This window comes from Peromyscus leucopus, chromosome 12 (genome assembly GCF_004664715.2).
Source record: "Peromyscus leucopus breed LL Stock chromosome 12, UCI_PerLeu_2.1, whole genome shotgun sequence".
Lineage (NCBI taxonomy): Eukaryota > Metazoa > Chordata > Mammalia > Rodentia > Cricetidae > Peromyscus > Peromyscus leucopus.
In genome coordinates, this window is record NC_051073.1 from 10,676,340 (window position 1) to 10,688,585 (window position 12,246).

A 12,246-nucleotide genomic window follows, 5' to 3' on the forward strand; every position below is an offset into this window, starting at 1 on the left:
TCACTGTAGATAATATATTCACCTTAAGCCCAGTTCTCCCTGATGCATCTGCAACCTGCTATTGTTTACTGCTGAAGCCTTATGGCTTGGCGAGCATCCTTATGTTCTCACTGGCGCTATGGTATTTTAACATTACTCTAACAATCCTTTCTGCCTTAAAAGGACCCAGTGGCAAATGGCAAAGCTTCCAGTGCTATGAATTATTGCATTTTAAATTATTACAGATTACTTTGCAGAATATCTGGCAATGTCTTTAAAAAAAAGAAAAGAAAAGAAAAGAAAGCATACTTTGCTAGGGTTCCCTAAAAGACCCCTAGAGCAAGCCCCTCCTCTGGATTATATAGGTCAGAAAGATCCTTAGAGACTAAAATCGTAATCAGTTCCCCTGATCATTATTTTAAATGTTGCTCCTAGACATCTGGATTTCCCCATTTTATAAAGAGGCAAACTGAAGCCAAAGAAGTCAAGTCAAATCCTTTGTGTAGATTTCTTGGGTGATTCATTGTATTTCCAGGAACTTAGGAGCCATGGCCTCTTGCAGGCAGAGTGATAATAGTACCACAGAAAACACTTCACACCTAACCAGAGTTGGTGATTACATGACTGTGAGGCATAATTCAGAAAAGAATTCAATTAAAAATTCTAATTCCCCACTCTGAGCCTTGCAGTTAATGTTAATATACTAACTGCATTGGTCTATATAGTATATACCTATACCTGGGCTATGGTCCTTTCAAATTTAAACTTTGTCTTTTCATTGAAGAATTGAGGTTTGTATTTCTACATGGTATCTTTGAAATGAGTGATATACTCCCAAATCCAGCCCTTCTTTTCTGTTTATTTATTTTTCTTTATTCTGCATCATTTGTGAAATGTTAGACTCTCTATAGTGTGTGTCCATGGAACCATAAATGTTCCTGGAGGGCACATGGCCCTCACAACATCTAGCCACGCATCAGTTCAACTGTGTAATCATTCTGTATTCCATGCCACTCTTGCTGCTCCTTGCTAGAGTCAAAACTTGGGATGTGGGAGCTTTTCTTTATGGTTATCCAGTTGCTCAGTAAAATGGAAATGAACAAAAACTCGGAATTCGAGAGACAGGTCTGAGGAATGCAATTCTAGCCACAACAGGTCTGACTCTGGAGCAGGAAGCTGGTGAACATTTGCCCAGGGACTTTCACATGTATTTCAATAGAGCTGGAGATGTCTGCACACGGTCTTCACTCATGTGGCTTCTGCTCAGCTGCTGGGTTTTCTACGTCACTCAGCAGGCTTTACTCTGCTTCATGTGTCTACCTGATATTTATGAACTGTTTCTGTTGATTACCACAGGTTTACACCCTACGAGTGGTATAACCCTCACCCATGCAACCCCGACTCAGATGTGGTGGAAAACAATTTCACTTTGCTAAATAGTTTCTGGTTTGGAGTTGGAGCTCTCATGCAGCAAGGTACACCGGTTGCCCATGTTGTCACTTGCATCCCACAGTCTGCTGACAAGCTTTCAAGCTGGTAAACTCCACCATGAAACTAGATGGTATGGTGAAACACTCAGAGATATAAAACAACAGCAATAGACAAAGACTGCAATAGGGTCTAAGTGGAACTTCCTTTCCACATATCTGAAAAGAGCACCTCTTTCAAAAAGGGGACATACATTTCCCTGCAAGTAGTGAAGAATAAGGAACCTATGTTAGTTATTTCCTCATTGGTGTAATCAAATAACTGACTAGAAGCAATGTAAGGGATAAAGGGTTTGTATTGACTTATAATTAAGGGTATATTCCATCTGGTGTGGGAAGCATTGCAGCAGGAGCTTGGGGCAACTGTCACATTGTTTCTGCCATCCGGAAACAAAGAACAATGACTGCTGTGCCCTGCTCACTTTGCCCATCTGTATTACTTTTTCCTTTTTATTAAGTCGACATCCCCAGCCTATAGGAAGGTGCTTCTTACATTCAGGGTCTTCCACCTCACCCAAACCTCTCTGGAAACATCTTCATAGACATGTCAAGAGTTGTATCTCCTAGGTGACTCTAAACCTTGTCAAGTTAACAGTGATGGTTATCCATCACAAAACCTTAGGCTTCTTTTTTTTTTTTAAGTAAATGCATTTCCACAGACAGACTTGCCCATCTTTTCCTTCTTAGTCATAAATTCACAAGCCAAAAATATAAATGGACTGGAGTTTAAACTCTTAGAAGTTTGAATTCACTTGGATTCTTCCAATTGCTAATAGGACCTAGAACTTCCACCTAATTACCACTCTGAGAAACTCTACAGAGATTCACCGTAGCCACCCGATAACTTTTTACAATCTCCTTCAACTGGTAACCATAGCAACAGTAAACTGTAGAGGTTGGAGAAATAAAACTGAAACCGAAGAAATGTAAAATATTTTACCTTTCTCTATGATTTCAGAGGTTTTGGGTTTTGTTGTGCAAGAAGGAGAAGTTGTTTTAACCTTTGGAAGCAATCCAACAGTTTGTGGATTTTCTTCAGTTTGAGTTCAGGCATATGGTCTACCAAATATTTCCAAGATTAAATGCATTAATTTAAGAAAATCATAAGTCACAGATGCTGTTGCATTTGGACTCTTTTTCCACTTAACAATAAGCTACAAAATAAATTGGTGAAAGAAAACCCAACTGGGATATACATTAAACATGTGTGTGATTTGAAAGTCAACTTGAGGTTTTTCATTAGGAGGTTGTTATCATATCATTTGAAATGTTTACATTCTGTGAATCCAACAGAGACAGAGACAGAAACAGAGAGAGACAGAGAGACAGAGAGAGGGAGAGACAGAGAATATGAACATGCATGTTGGTCATTGGTATGAAAATACCATATAATTTAAGAAATGGACACTTCTATTTTTGTAGTCATGAATAGTTTATGTGGGGACTGTTGAATGGGTGCAGACACAACCAGATTTAATAGAAATCACTGGCATGAATTTAGAGCATAAATCCTGCAAGACACCCCCATTAGAAGTTGTGTCTTGCTTACCCAGTGCATTTAATTCTTTAGGGAAATTATTATGTGAGCAATTATTCTGAGAATGAAGGAGGCCTCCTCCCATCCCTACAACTTGCCTTTTCCAGGAATAGAACAACAACAACAACAAAAAAAATACACACAGGTTTCACAGGCCATTCTGCAAACCTACGAGGGTATATGCCTATTGTCATGTACATGTATCCATTTTTAAAACCTTGCTCACATATTTTCCCCATTTGGAGTTTACCAGCATCCACAGCAAACTGTGGGATGCAGTGTCTGTTAGTTACCACTACCTTGGATACATGACAGTCAGCCCCAGCCAGACTCTGCTTGTCTTCAAGAAGTTGACAAACACTCCTCAGGGCCAACGAGCATTTCCAAGTGTAGTGTTTGTGACATCTGCCCTTGATAAATGGCGTTGGACCAGGTAGCTACTCATCATCATACTCTCCCCTGTATGCAGAAGCCTGTCATTGTATTAAATTGGAAACCACTTTATTTCGTTTCTTTTTTAATGTGACGATCAGACTTTCTCTTTTCTACAGAGCCTGAGCAAAGTCTGGATCAGGATTGGCTGTCATGTCTGCCATAAAAGCCACTAAAGAGACTTCAGCAAGTATTGTCTCATCCTGAGTATTTTCCAGTGGTGTTTTACTCTATACTATTACTGTTCTCATGGCTTCATCCTTTAGGGTACTGAACATGTACAAATCATCTCTTCTTGAGGGAGGCCATTTTGAAATACATCAGATAACATTAAGAATTAAGAAATTCACAAATGATATGAATTTTTTAAAACAATGCAAAGGAACATTGAGAAATTTCATGAATATATCTAATGAGAATTTAAAATGCAACTCCATTAGATTGCTACCTTTTGCCCTAAATTCCTGAGAATTTCTTCTAAAATTAAAAATATTCATTTTAAAGTAAAAAACAAAAATTCATGTTTGCATGTCAAATCATTATTCATCTATAGATGACTTTCTACTTCCATGCAAAACACAATGATGCATAGATACAGATAAGTTGTAAGCCATCTTTTCATAAATACAACAAAATAACATAAGGATAAACTGATTGCAGAAAATTTGCACCTATGAGCCAAGAAAAACTGTATCTTTAATGTGATTTTTTCTCCTGTGGCTATTTTATAAGATAAATGGTATTTTAATGGCATCTAACTAAAGATCTAAAATAATATCACATTGCCACAAGGCTGCTAAATCAATTAAGTACAAAGATACAAGGCAATCTTGGGCTTTAAGCATACAAACCCATAGGCACATAAATCCTTTTAAACCACAAGATGAAAAAACAACAGCAACAGATTATTCTGCTAAATCCTTGGAGGCAATTTAATGGAAACGGTTACAAATTTGTGTAATGTTACACACCAAAATTCAAACAAACAAAAGAATAGAATGAAAACTATAGTCAAACCATTTATCTCATCAGAGGATCCAAGCATCATAGACACACTAAGAGCATTAAAGTAATATTTGTGTATTCAAAGCCCAGACACTCTGCCAGCCTGCATCTCCTCATCCTGGCTTTGAGCTGGTTTTGATTTCATGAGCAATGCCATGTGTCTGCTTGTAGATTAAACCTGAGTATAAACTCATCCATTTGCAGACTAGTAAACTCTGATTTTTATTTCCATCTCACACCATTAATACCTACACAATATCAAGATACCAACCGAGTTAGTGTAGAGACAGGATTTTCCAAACCCTTCCAATTCACTGTTCTCAAACATTTTGAGTCTCTGGGATTTTCAATGAGAGCTGGCCCCTGCCTGCTTTAACTGAACACATAAATTCGGGCACGACTTCAGGTTCATAGAAGTAATTCTAAGCATATCACCAGGAATAGGTTTCCAGCAAATGGACTAACTGAAATGCATTCATGAATCAGTTCAACTGAAGTGAAGTCAATCGTACTTCTGGTCCCTTCCAACTTGACTACTTGGGATGTAGACGCTTACAGCTCAAAGTTGAGCTAGACTCCTCTCCGGATGTTTGGCCAATAGAACCAATAGAGACAGGAGGATTTTCTTAGTAAACACATATTAAGTATCTCCATGTTACCTTCAAGAAGTAACAAGTGACTTGAATGGTAGCTAAATAGAGTATTCCTACCAGGCACAATCTCTCCACCTGGAAAAACAGCCAGTTTTTTACAAATTCTTTATTTAAGGGGAAAATGTGCACTTTGAAGAACAGAACGTGTCCTATTTCAGCCAAACAAGACTGCAAATTAGAGAAAGAATATATTGTGTGTTTCCTTAAGAGTAACATGAAACAAAACGGTACTCACCCACAAAAAAAAAAAAGTGTGTCTGAGCTTCATTTCACATTATCTGAAAATTACCAATCATTTTGGTTAAGTTGCATGTTATAACTGCATCTGTAACCTTTTGAAAGTTCCTCACATGTTTTAACCTTAAATAAAAATAAGTTACCATTTTAGAGCTTTTCATCATTATAGAAAAACCTAATATTTCTTATTTTTCTCTAATAATGAATTAGGCAGTAATAAGGTCAAAAATCTTAGAATTGCTCTTCACTTTTAAGCAACTAAATACATTTTAGTCTATCTCAGGGCTGAAAGCATCATAAGGCCATCAACTCTGACTACTTGTGTTGTAAGCAGAAGTAATAATTAATAATAATAAGTAATAAGCAAGACTTAAAGAAAGGATAACTTGATTTTGTAGCAGTTCTAGAAAGCACATTCATTTCATCATCATACAAGATAGTCTTTGCAGAGTTCGTCTCCCTTAGAATAATGACCAGGGTGAGTCTCCTTTTGCTTGTTGACTTGATATAACACCCTAACTCTGATGATGCTGTCACAGGATCAGAGCTGATGCCCAAAGCTCTATCGACCAGAATAGTTGGAGGAATATGGTGGTTTTTCACCCTAATCATCATTTCATCCTACACTGCCAACCTGGCTGCCTTCTTGACAGTAGAGAGGATGGAATCTCCCATCGATTCCGCAGATGATCTGGCCAAACAAACCAAGATAGAATACGGAGCAGTCAGAGATGGATCAACAATGACCTTCTTCAAGGTAAGGATCTGGCAAAGCCTTCTTAGTGCTTGTCTCATACAGAGATGATGGTGAAGAAGTATAAAAACCTCTTCAACTAGAGAAAAGATATTGGGCAATATTTCCAGTGAGATGAATTATTAATGTCATAATCCCATTATGAGGAACTACATCCTCACCATAAAGACCTTCTTCTTCAGTCTCTCCTTCGATCCAGACTTTTTGTTTGTCTATTTACTTATTTCATGTTTGTTTTCTAAAGCAGAGTTTTGTGTAGGACAGAGTGGCCTCAAACTCAGTATGTAGCTGAGTCCAGCTTTGAACACAGGATTCTCCTGCTTTCATCTCTCAAATGTTAGAATTATAGACACAGGCCACCACACTCAGCCTGATTGCCAATATAATACATTCAAATCTACAGATTAGTGTTCCCTGGACTTATATTTTCACATGTATTTATGTATTATACATGTGACTATATACACACACCATGGCACACATGTGGCAGTCAGAGGATAACTTTTAGGGGTTGGTTTCCTCAGGCCTCTGGTTTCAGAGACTGAACTCAAGTCATCAATCTCGGCAGCAAGTGTCCTTACCCAGACCACCTCACTGGCCCTTCTCTGGCCTTTATAATTGAATACTATACTTGCCTGGATGCTATCTAATGTTGCTTCTACAAAATGAAGATTTAAATAACACTATTTTATTCTGTTTGAGACTTATAAGATAGAAGCATGTGACCCCAAACAAACAAACAAAAAAAGTTGATAATGGAACTAAGTTGTAGAATTAAAACCAAAAATTCCCCAGGGAGCTATGTATGTCTGCAGCTCTCCGGCAGTCATTAATGTTTTATGAGCATCAAAGGAGAATGATGCTAAAATGGGTTGGATTTTATGATCAAGTCCATTTCACTGTCCAGGTTTTTTTAATTAGTGATAACAATAATGAAATTGATTTCTACCTTGCTGATGAAGTAAGCCTTGGTATTTTTATTATCAAATTTCAGGTATTATACCTCTCATAAAATCAATTCTAGCAGGCCCAGTAGGTTTAGTAATCATGAGGTGTGGCCCCTGACTTTATGAATGAAGAAGACAGGAGTCTGAGGAGCTGAATCTCTTGCATAGCCATGTGCCTGGTCCTTTCCAGTAGAGGGGCTGCAGCCTTCTGTCGGGAAACACTGATAAACACAGACATGCAAGTTTAAACTCCTCCAGGACCCCTTCTCACCACAGTTAGAATGGATGCCACCAAGAAAAAAGAAAGATGACAAGAAATGTTGGCAAAGGTGTGGGAAAAGAGGGAATGTTTTCACTCCTGGGGAGAGTGTGACATCATATAGCCATTCTGGAAATCAACACATAGGGATCTCAAAAAAATGAAATCTAGAATTACCACATGCCCCCACTGTACCACTCCTGAGCACATACCCAAAAGTCTCCATCTCCTACTACAGATGAACCTGCACATCCACACTCACGATAGCTCTATTCACAATAGCAAGGAAACGGACCAGCCTGGCTATCCATCAACGGATGAATGGATTGTAAAATGTGGTACGCGCATGCAACAGAATTTCATTTAGCTGTAAAGAAAAATGGAACCAAGATATTTATGAGAAAAAAAATGAATAGAGCCGGGAAGGAAGAAAACAGATTTTGGATGACAGCAATGGAATATTGCCTGTCCTATGTGCCCCTAGCTCAGAATGTCTATATGTGTATGTAAGCTGTGGGGTCTGTGAAACTAGGAAGGAGACAGGAGAATAGAGAGGTTCAAGGAAGTGGAGAAGGACACTAAGATGTAAGTGACATGAAATCAAAAGGAGTTGGGAAGGGAAGGGGTAGAAGGAGGGGTCAGGGAGATGGGGAGGAAGAGGTAGAGAGGGGTCAGGGAGATGGGGAGGAAGGGTAGAAGGGGGTCAGGGAGATGGGGAGGGAAGGGGTAGAAGGGGTCAGAGAGATGGGAGAGAAGAGGTAAGAGAACCAACAAAACTTCTGTTTAATTTCAGGAGGAAAGCTAATACTTTTCTTGCTAACTAATTTTATTTTTAAAGAAATAACAAAAATAAAGGTTGGTGGTGTAAGGAAATGGGCTTATGAGTAAACAGAAAACATTTGTAACCAGAAGAAACTCTAAAAGCCCCTCTGCAAAGTTCACACTGGGATTCTTACAGATGAAGTCGTCAGCCCGGGGCTGGGTGGACATGTAAGGTATCCTAACAGAAATTGCTGAAGGAAGACAAAGCAGGCACTGCACTGTCGGGAAGTGTCCATTCACTACCTAATTGAAGAACTTCAGCAATGATTGCATTAGAGAACAGAAACTGATGTGGAGTAAGCATACCCAGCGGTTTATTAAACAGCAGACTCACGTGGAAAAAGTAGTATACAGTTTTTTTATATGTTAAGAAAGACACTTTAAAAACATTATTATTTTTCTTTTTTTTTTTTTTTTTTTTTTTTTTTTTTTTTTTTTCGAGACAGGGTTTCTCTGTGTAGCTTTGCGCTTTCTGGAGCTCATTGTAGCCAGGCTGCTCGAACTCACAAAGATCCCTGCTCTGCTCCGAGTGCTGGATTAAAGGGTGCGCACACGGCTTATTATTTTTCTTATTAAGGACAAAGTGATTATTTAGTAGGTTTTACATCACAGAGATCATGTCTCCCTTAGAGAGTCATATTTTGAGTAATAATTATAAATGCGTACAAGACTTCCCAAGTTTCTAAAAAGTTTGGTAGTTTCTGCAAATCAGTACTGTGGCGAGGTGCAAGTTCACCAAAGCTAACTTTCATTGTGATACTTGTCATAAACAAGGGAAGTCATGATCAGGCACACGAGACAGAAGAAAATGTATCAAAGTGTGAAGTATGTGTATCTGAAAAACCATCCCAAAATATGTATGTTGCTCAATATTATCATGAAATCTTGAAGCACAGGGATATGGGTGACTCTGCTATCCCATTTCACCACAGTCAGAATGGTTGTCACCCACAAAGAAAACTGAAGACAGTAAGTGAGCAGAGGTGATCCCAAGGACTTTCAGATGCACCCTTCCAACAGTGGAGGAGAGTTACTCTGAACTGTAGGCCTAACCTAACTTTTCCAAAATTAATTCTCAAACCTCAGAGAAGTCTAGGAGGTTTATTCCTCAAGAGTGGAGACCTAGTTTACTATTACATCACCATAATCCAATCTAGTAACTAGTTCATAGCAAGTACTCAGAAAATACATCCAAGGTACAAACTAGTGACTGGTATATAGTAGGTACTTAGAAAACATGTTCATGGTAAATGAGTAAGCATGTAAACAAATGAGAGACAGAGACAACACACACACACACACACACACACACACACACACACATACACAGAGGATAGGCAGCTAGAAACACAGACCTACAGAGGAAGAGTCCCTGTTTGCCAAGTCCTTCACTTTACACATCAGCCTGTGGCCCAGGGACTCTGTTTATCAAGAAGGAATTTATTTGCAAAAAGAAAACAAGAACTGAATCTGATTTTGCTTTCCCCTTGAGGGAAGCAAGCTGTCAGAAAACTTCAGAGGGTGAACATTCAAGAGTTCATAATTTAGATTGTTTTACAAGGGAAAGAAATATTCCAGCCTTTTAGCTGTCCGGATAGTTTCATCCAGAGAGTTCAGTCACTGAGTGACAGTAGTTATAAGTACAAGGAACCAATCCCATCAATGTCACCCTTGCTGTGCCCCCAGGCCTCCCTTCCTCCCTGCCTTTACCTCTTAAGTGAAAGCAAGAACCTCTTCTGAGTGGTAGGACTTAGTCTAACCTAGCACATTCTAGCTGGTGTTTGGAGCAGAAAGAAAGAGACCACTCAGTCACGAAAAAGACATTTTCACATTGCATCGCAGTATAATGAATGTCTTTTTCAGAGAACAGAACAGTCTTCTGCAGCACTCCAGTGGTAACAACTGGTCCCTTTATTTCCAAGGTGGGCTCAAATCATTCCAGCATTAAAGAATGGGCAGTTGTAGGGGCCACAGTTATTAACAAAGTCTACAAACAAACAAAATGCATCAATCCCTCACATTTGCTCCCTAGCCTATAAGCAAGGGTTTGGTATTTTACTTTATTTATTTACTTATTTATTTTTATTGAGAGTGTGTGCGCATGCATGCGTGCTTGCGTGCATGTGTGCGTGCGTGCATGCATGCGTGCGTGTGTGTACGTACATACATGCATGCTATGGAGAATGTGGAGGTCAGAGGACAAGCTACAGGAGTGGGTTCTCTCCTTTTACCGTGTAGGTCGCAGGGATCAAAGTTGGATTGTCAGGGTTGGCGACAACACCTTTGCCCTCTGAACCATCTCACTAACTGGAACGATGCTACTTCTACAATGGCAATTAAAATTAAAAACAACTTCTCACAATTTGGTAACTAGAGCTTCCCACAAAGTGTTGCTGCCAAGCACTATTCTCAAAGGATGTTTTTTACTAAAGTGCTGTCTCCAAAGTGTGGCAGAAAATTGCTTGCAAAATTTTAAATAAAAACCCATTGACATTTTCTTCTAGACTTTGTTGTTCTTACAAGCAGCGTGATACCTTACATTCCAAAGGACTTGTATTCAATTCTCAATCTTTTAAATCAACAAAATTTATGCTTTTAAAACAGCCCAAGTGAGTTTCTCTTTTCCATTATTTGGATTCAGATAAAGTGTAGATTAGCTGTATTTTTAAAGATATATGTTTTTAGTGTTTGTGAGTGCATGTGTGTGTGCACATATGTTTTGTGTGTGTGTGTGTGTGTGTGTGTGTGTGTGTGTGTGTGTGTGTGTATACATGAGTGCAAATGCCCAGAGAAGCAAAAAGAGGATATAGGATCCTCTGGAACTAGAATTACTGACAGTTGTGAGATGCTCAATGTTGGTGCTGAAAACTGAACTCAGGTCTCTGATGAGCAATCAGTGTTCTAACTTCAGCATCATCTTTTCAGCCCCCTAGCTGACATTTTTGAAAGCAAAAAAAAAAAAGCTGGGTAAGTATATGTTTCAGATGAGGGAGGCTTTTCTTTCATTGAGTCATTTCTATGTAGAAACACATTGGTCATCTAAGACTATTCATATTTCAGGGGGGGGATTGAAACACAGCTTACATTTCACAAAGCTTCAGAAATCTTTAAACACACATCCTGAAATTCTAGCTGACATTTCCCATAAGGAAAATAACAACTGTATTTTTTTGGCCAAGGTCAGGGAACTAATGATACTTATTGTACACTGTACTTTCACAAGTTCATGGGCACTCCAAGTCTTAAAGTTTTAATCACCATGGATCATATAATAGTCTATTTGATCAAAGTGTGACATTCATCACAAGGACAATTAGCAAGCCATGGTTAGGGAAAGGCCAAGTACTTCACCAGTGGTCCTGGTACTGTTGAATTTGTTTAGGCTATCAGAGGACTACTGTGTTCTACTTATCAAGACTTTATTTATAACAGAAATTTATAAGTCAGAAAATTCATAATTCAATAATTCAATAGAATTCAACAGAAATTACCAATGAACTATTTTATTAGAATTTGGGATGAAGCTGGTTAATAACCCAGAATTAACTATCATGCTGCTATCCCTGTGTTCAGCTAGTGGATGGCTTGTTACCCTTAATTACTGAAATGCTCTGAACAGATAAGGCTTTCATTGCTTTTCTGACTTCCTGGGGCCATGATCAACATCACAGGGGGCAGAATCAAAGAACCATCAGTACACACATTATGGTCTGTGGACACAACTTGGCTGTAACTTCCCTAAGACCCACTTGATCTGTTTCTGCACTTTCTACCAAAGATAACTGATAGCCACAACATCCAGTTACAACCTTTCCTTCCATAAATGGTGTATTAAGACATTACACTGTTCTATCTCTCATAGAAACCAGAAATAATACATATACACAAAGCTGTTTTTTCTCCTTATTGCAACTCTATTAAATGCCTTACTAAATAAAGGAATGGACCTAACTCTGGTGTCACCATGACAATGTAGTAAGTCACATTTTTCCCCCAAAATAATCTTTATTCAAAGGTCTAAGAGACAGGTGAGGCTTAAAACAATTATTTACCAATGCCTTTTGTAAACCACCACCACAGGGGGATATTGTTTTCAATATATATTTCACACATAAGGAATACCATAGGTCATTT

General features: G+C 38.6%; 1 protein-coding gene across 7 annotated transcripts in view; it reads left to right on the forward strand.

Annotated features, from left to right (window-relative positions):
• The window catches only part of Grik1 (glutamate ionotropic receptor kainate type subunit 1), a 379,146-nt gene that overhangs the window by 332,602 nt on the left and 34,298 nt on the right, over positions 1-12,246 (forward strand). For all 7 annotated transcript variants that reach the window (XM_028875952.2, XM_028875954.2, XM_028875953.2 and 4 more), the window contains 2 exons: positions 1,336-1,454; positions 5,870-6,087. In XM_028875952.2, coding sequence (XP_028731785.1) covers positions 1,336-1,454; positions 5,870-6,087 — 337 coding nt within the window. The remainder of the gene's footprint in view (positions 1-1,335; positions 1,455-5,869; positions 6,088-12,246) is intronic.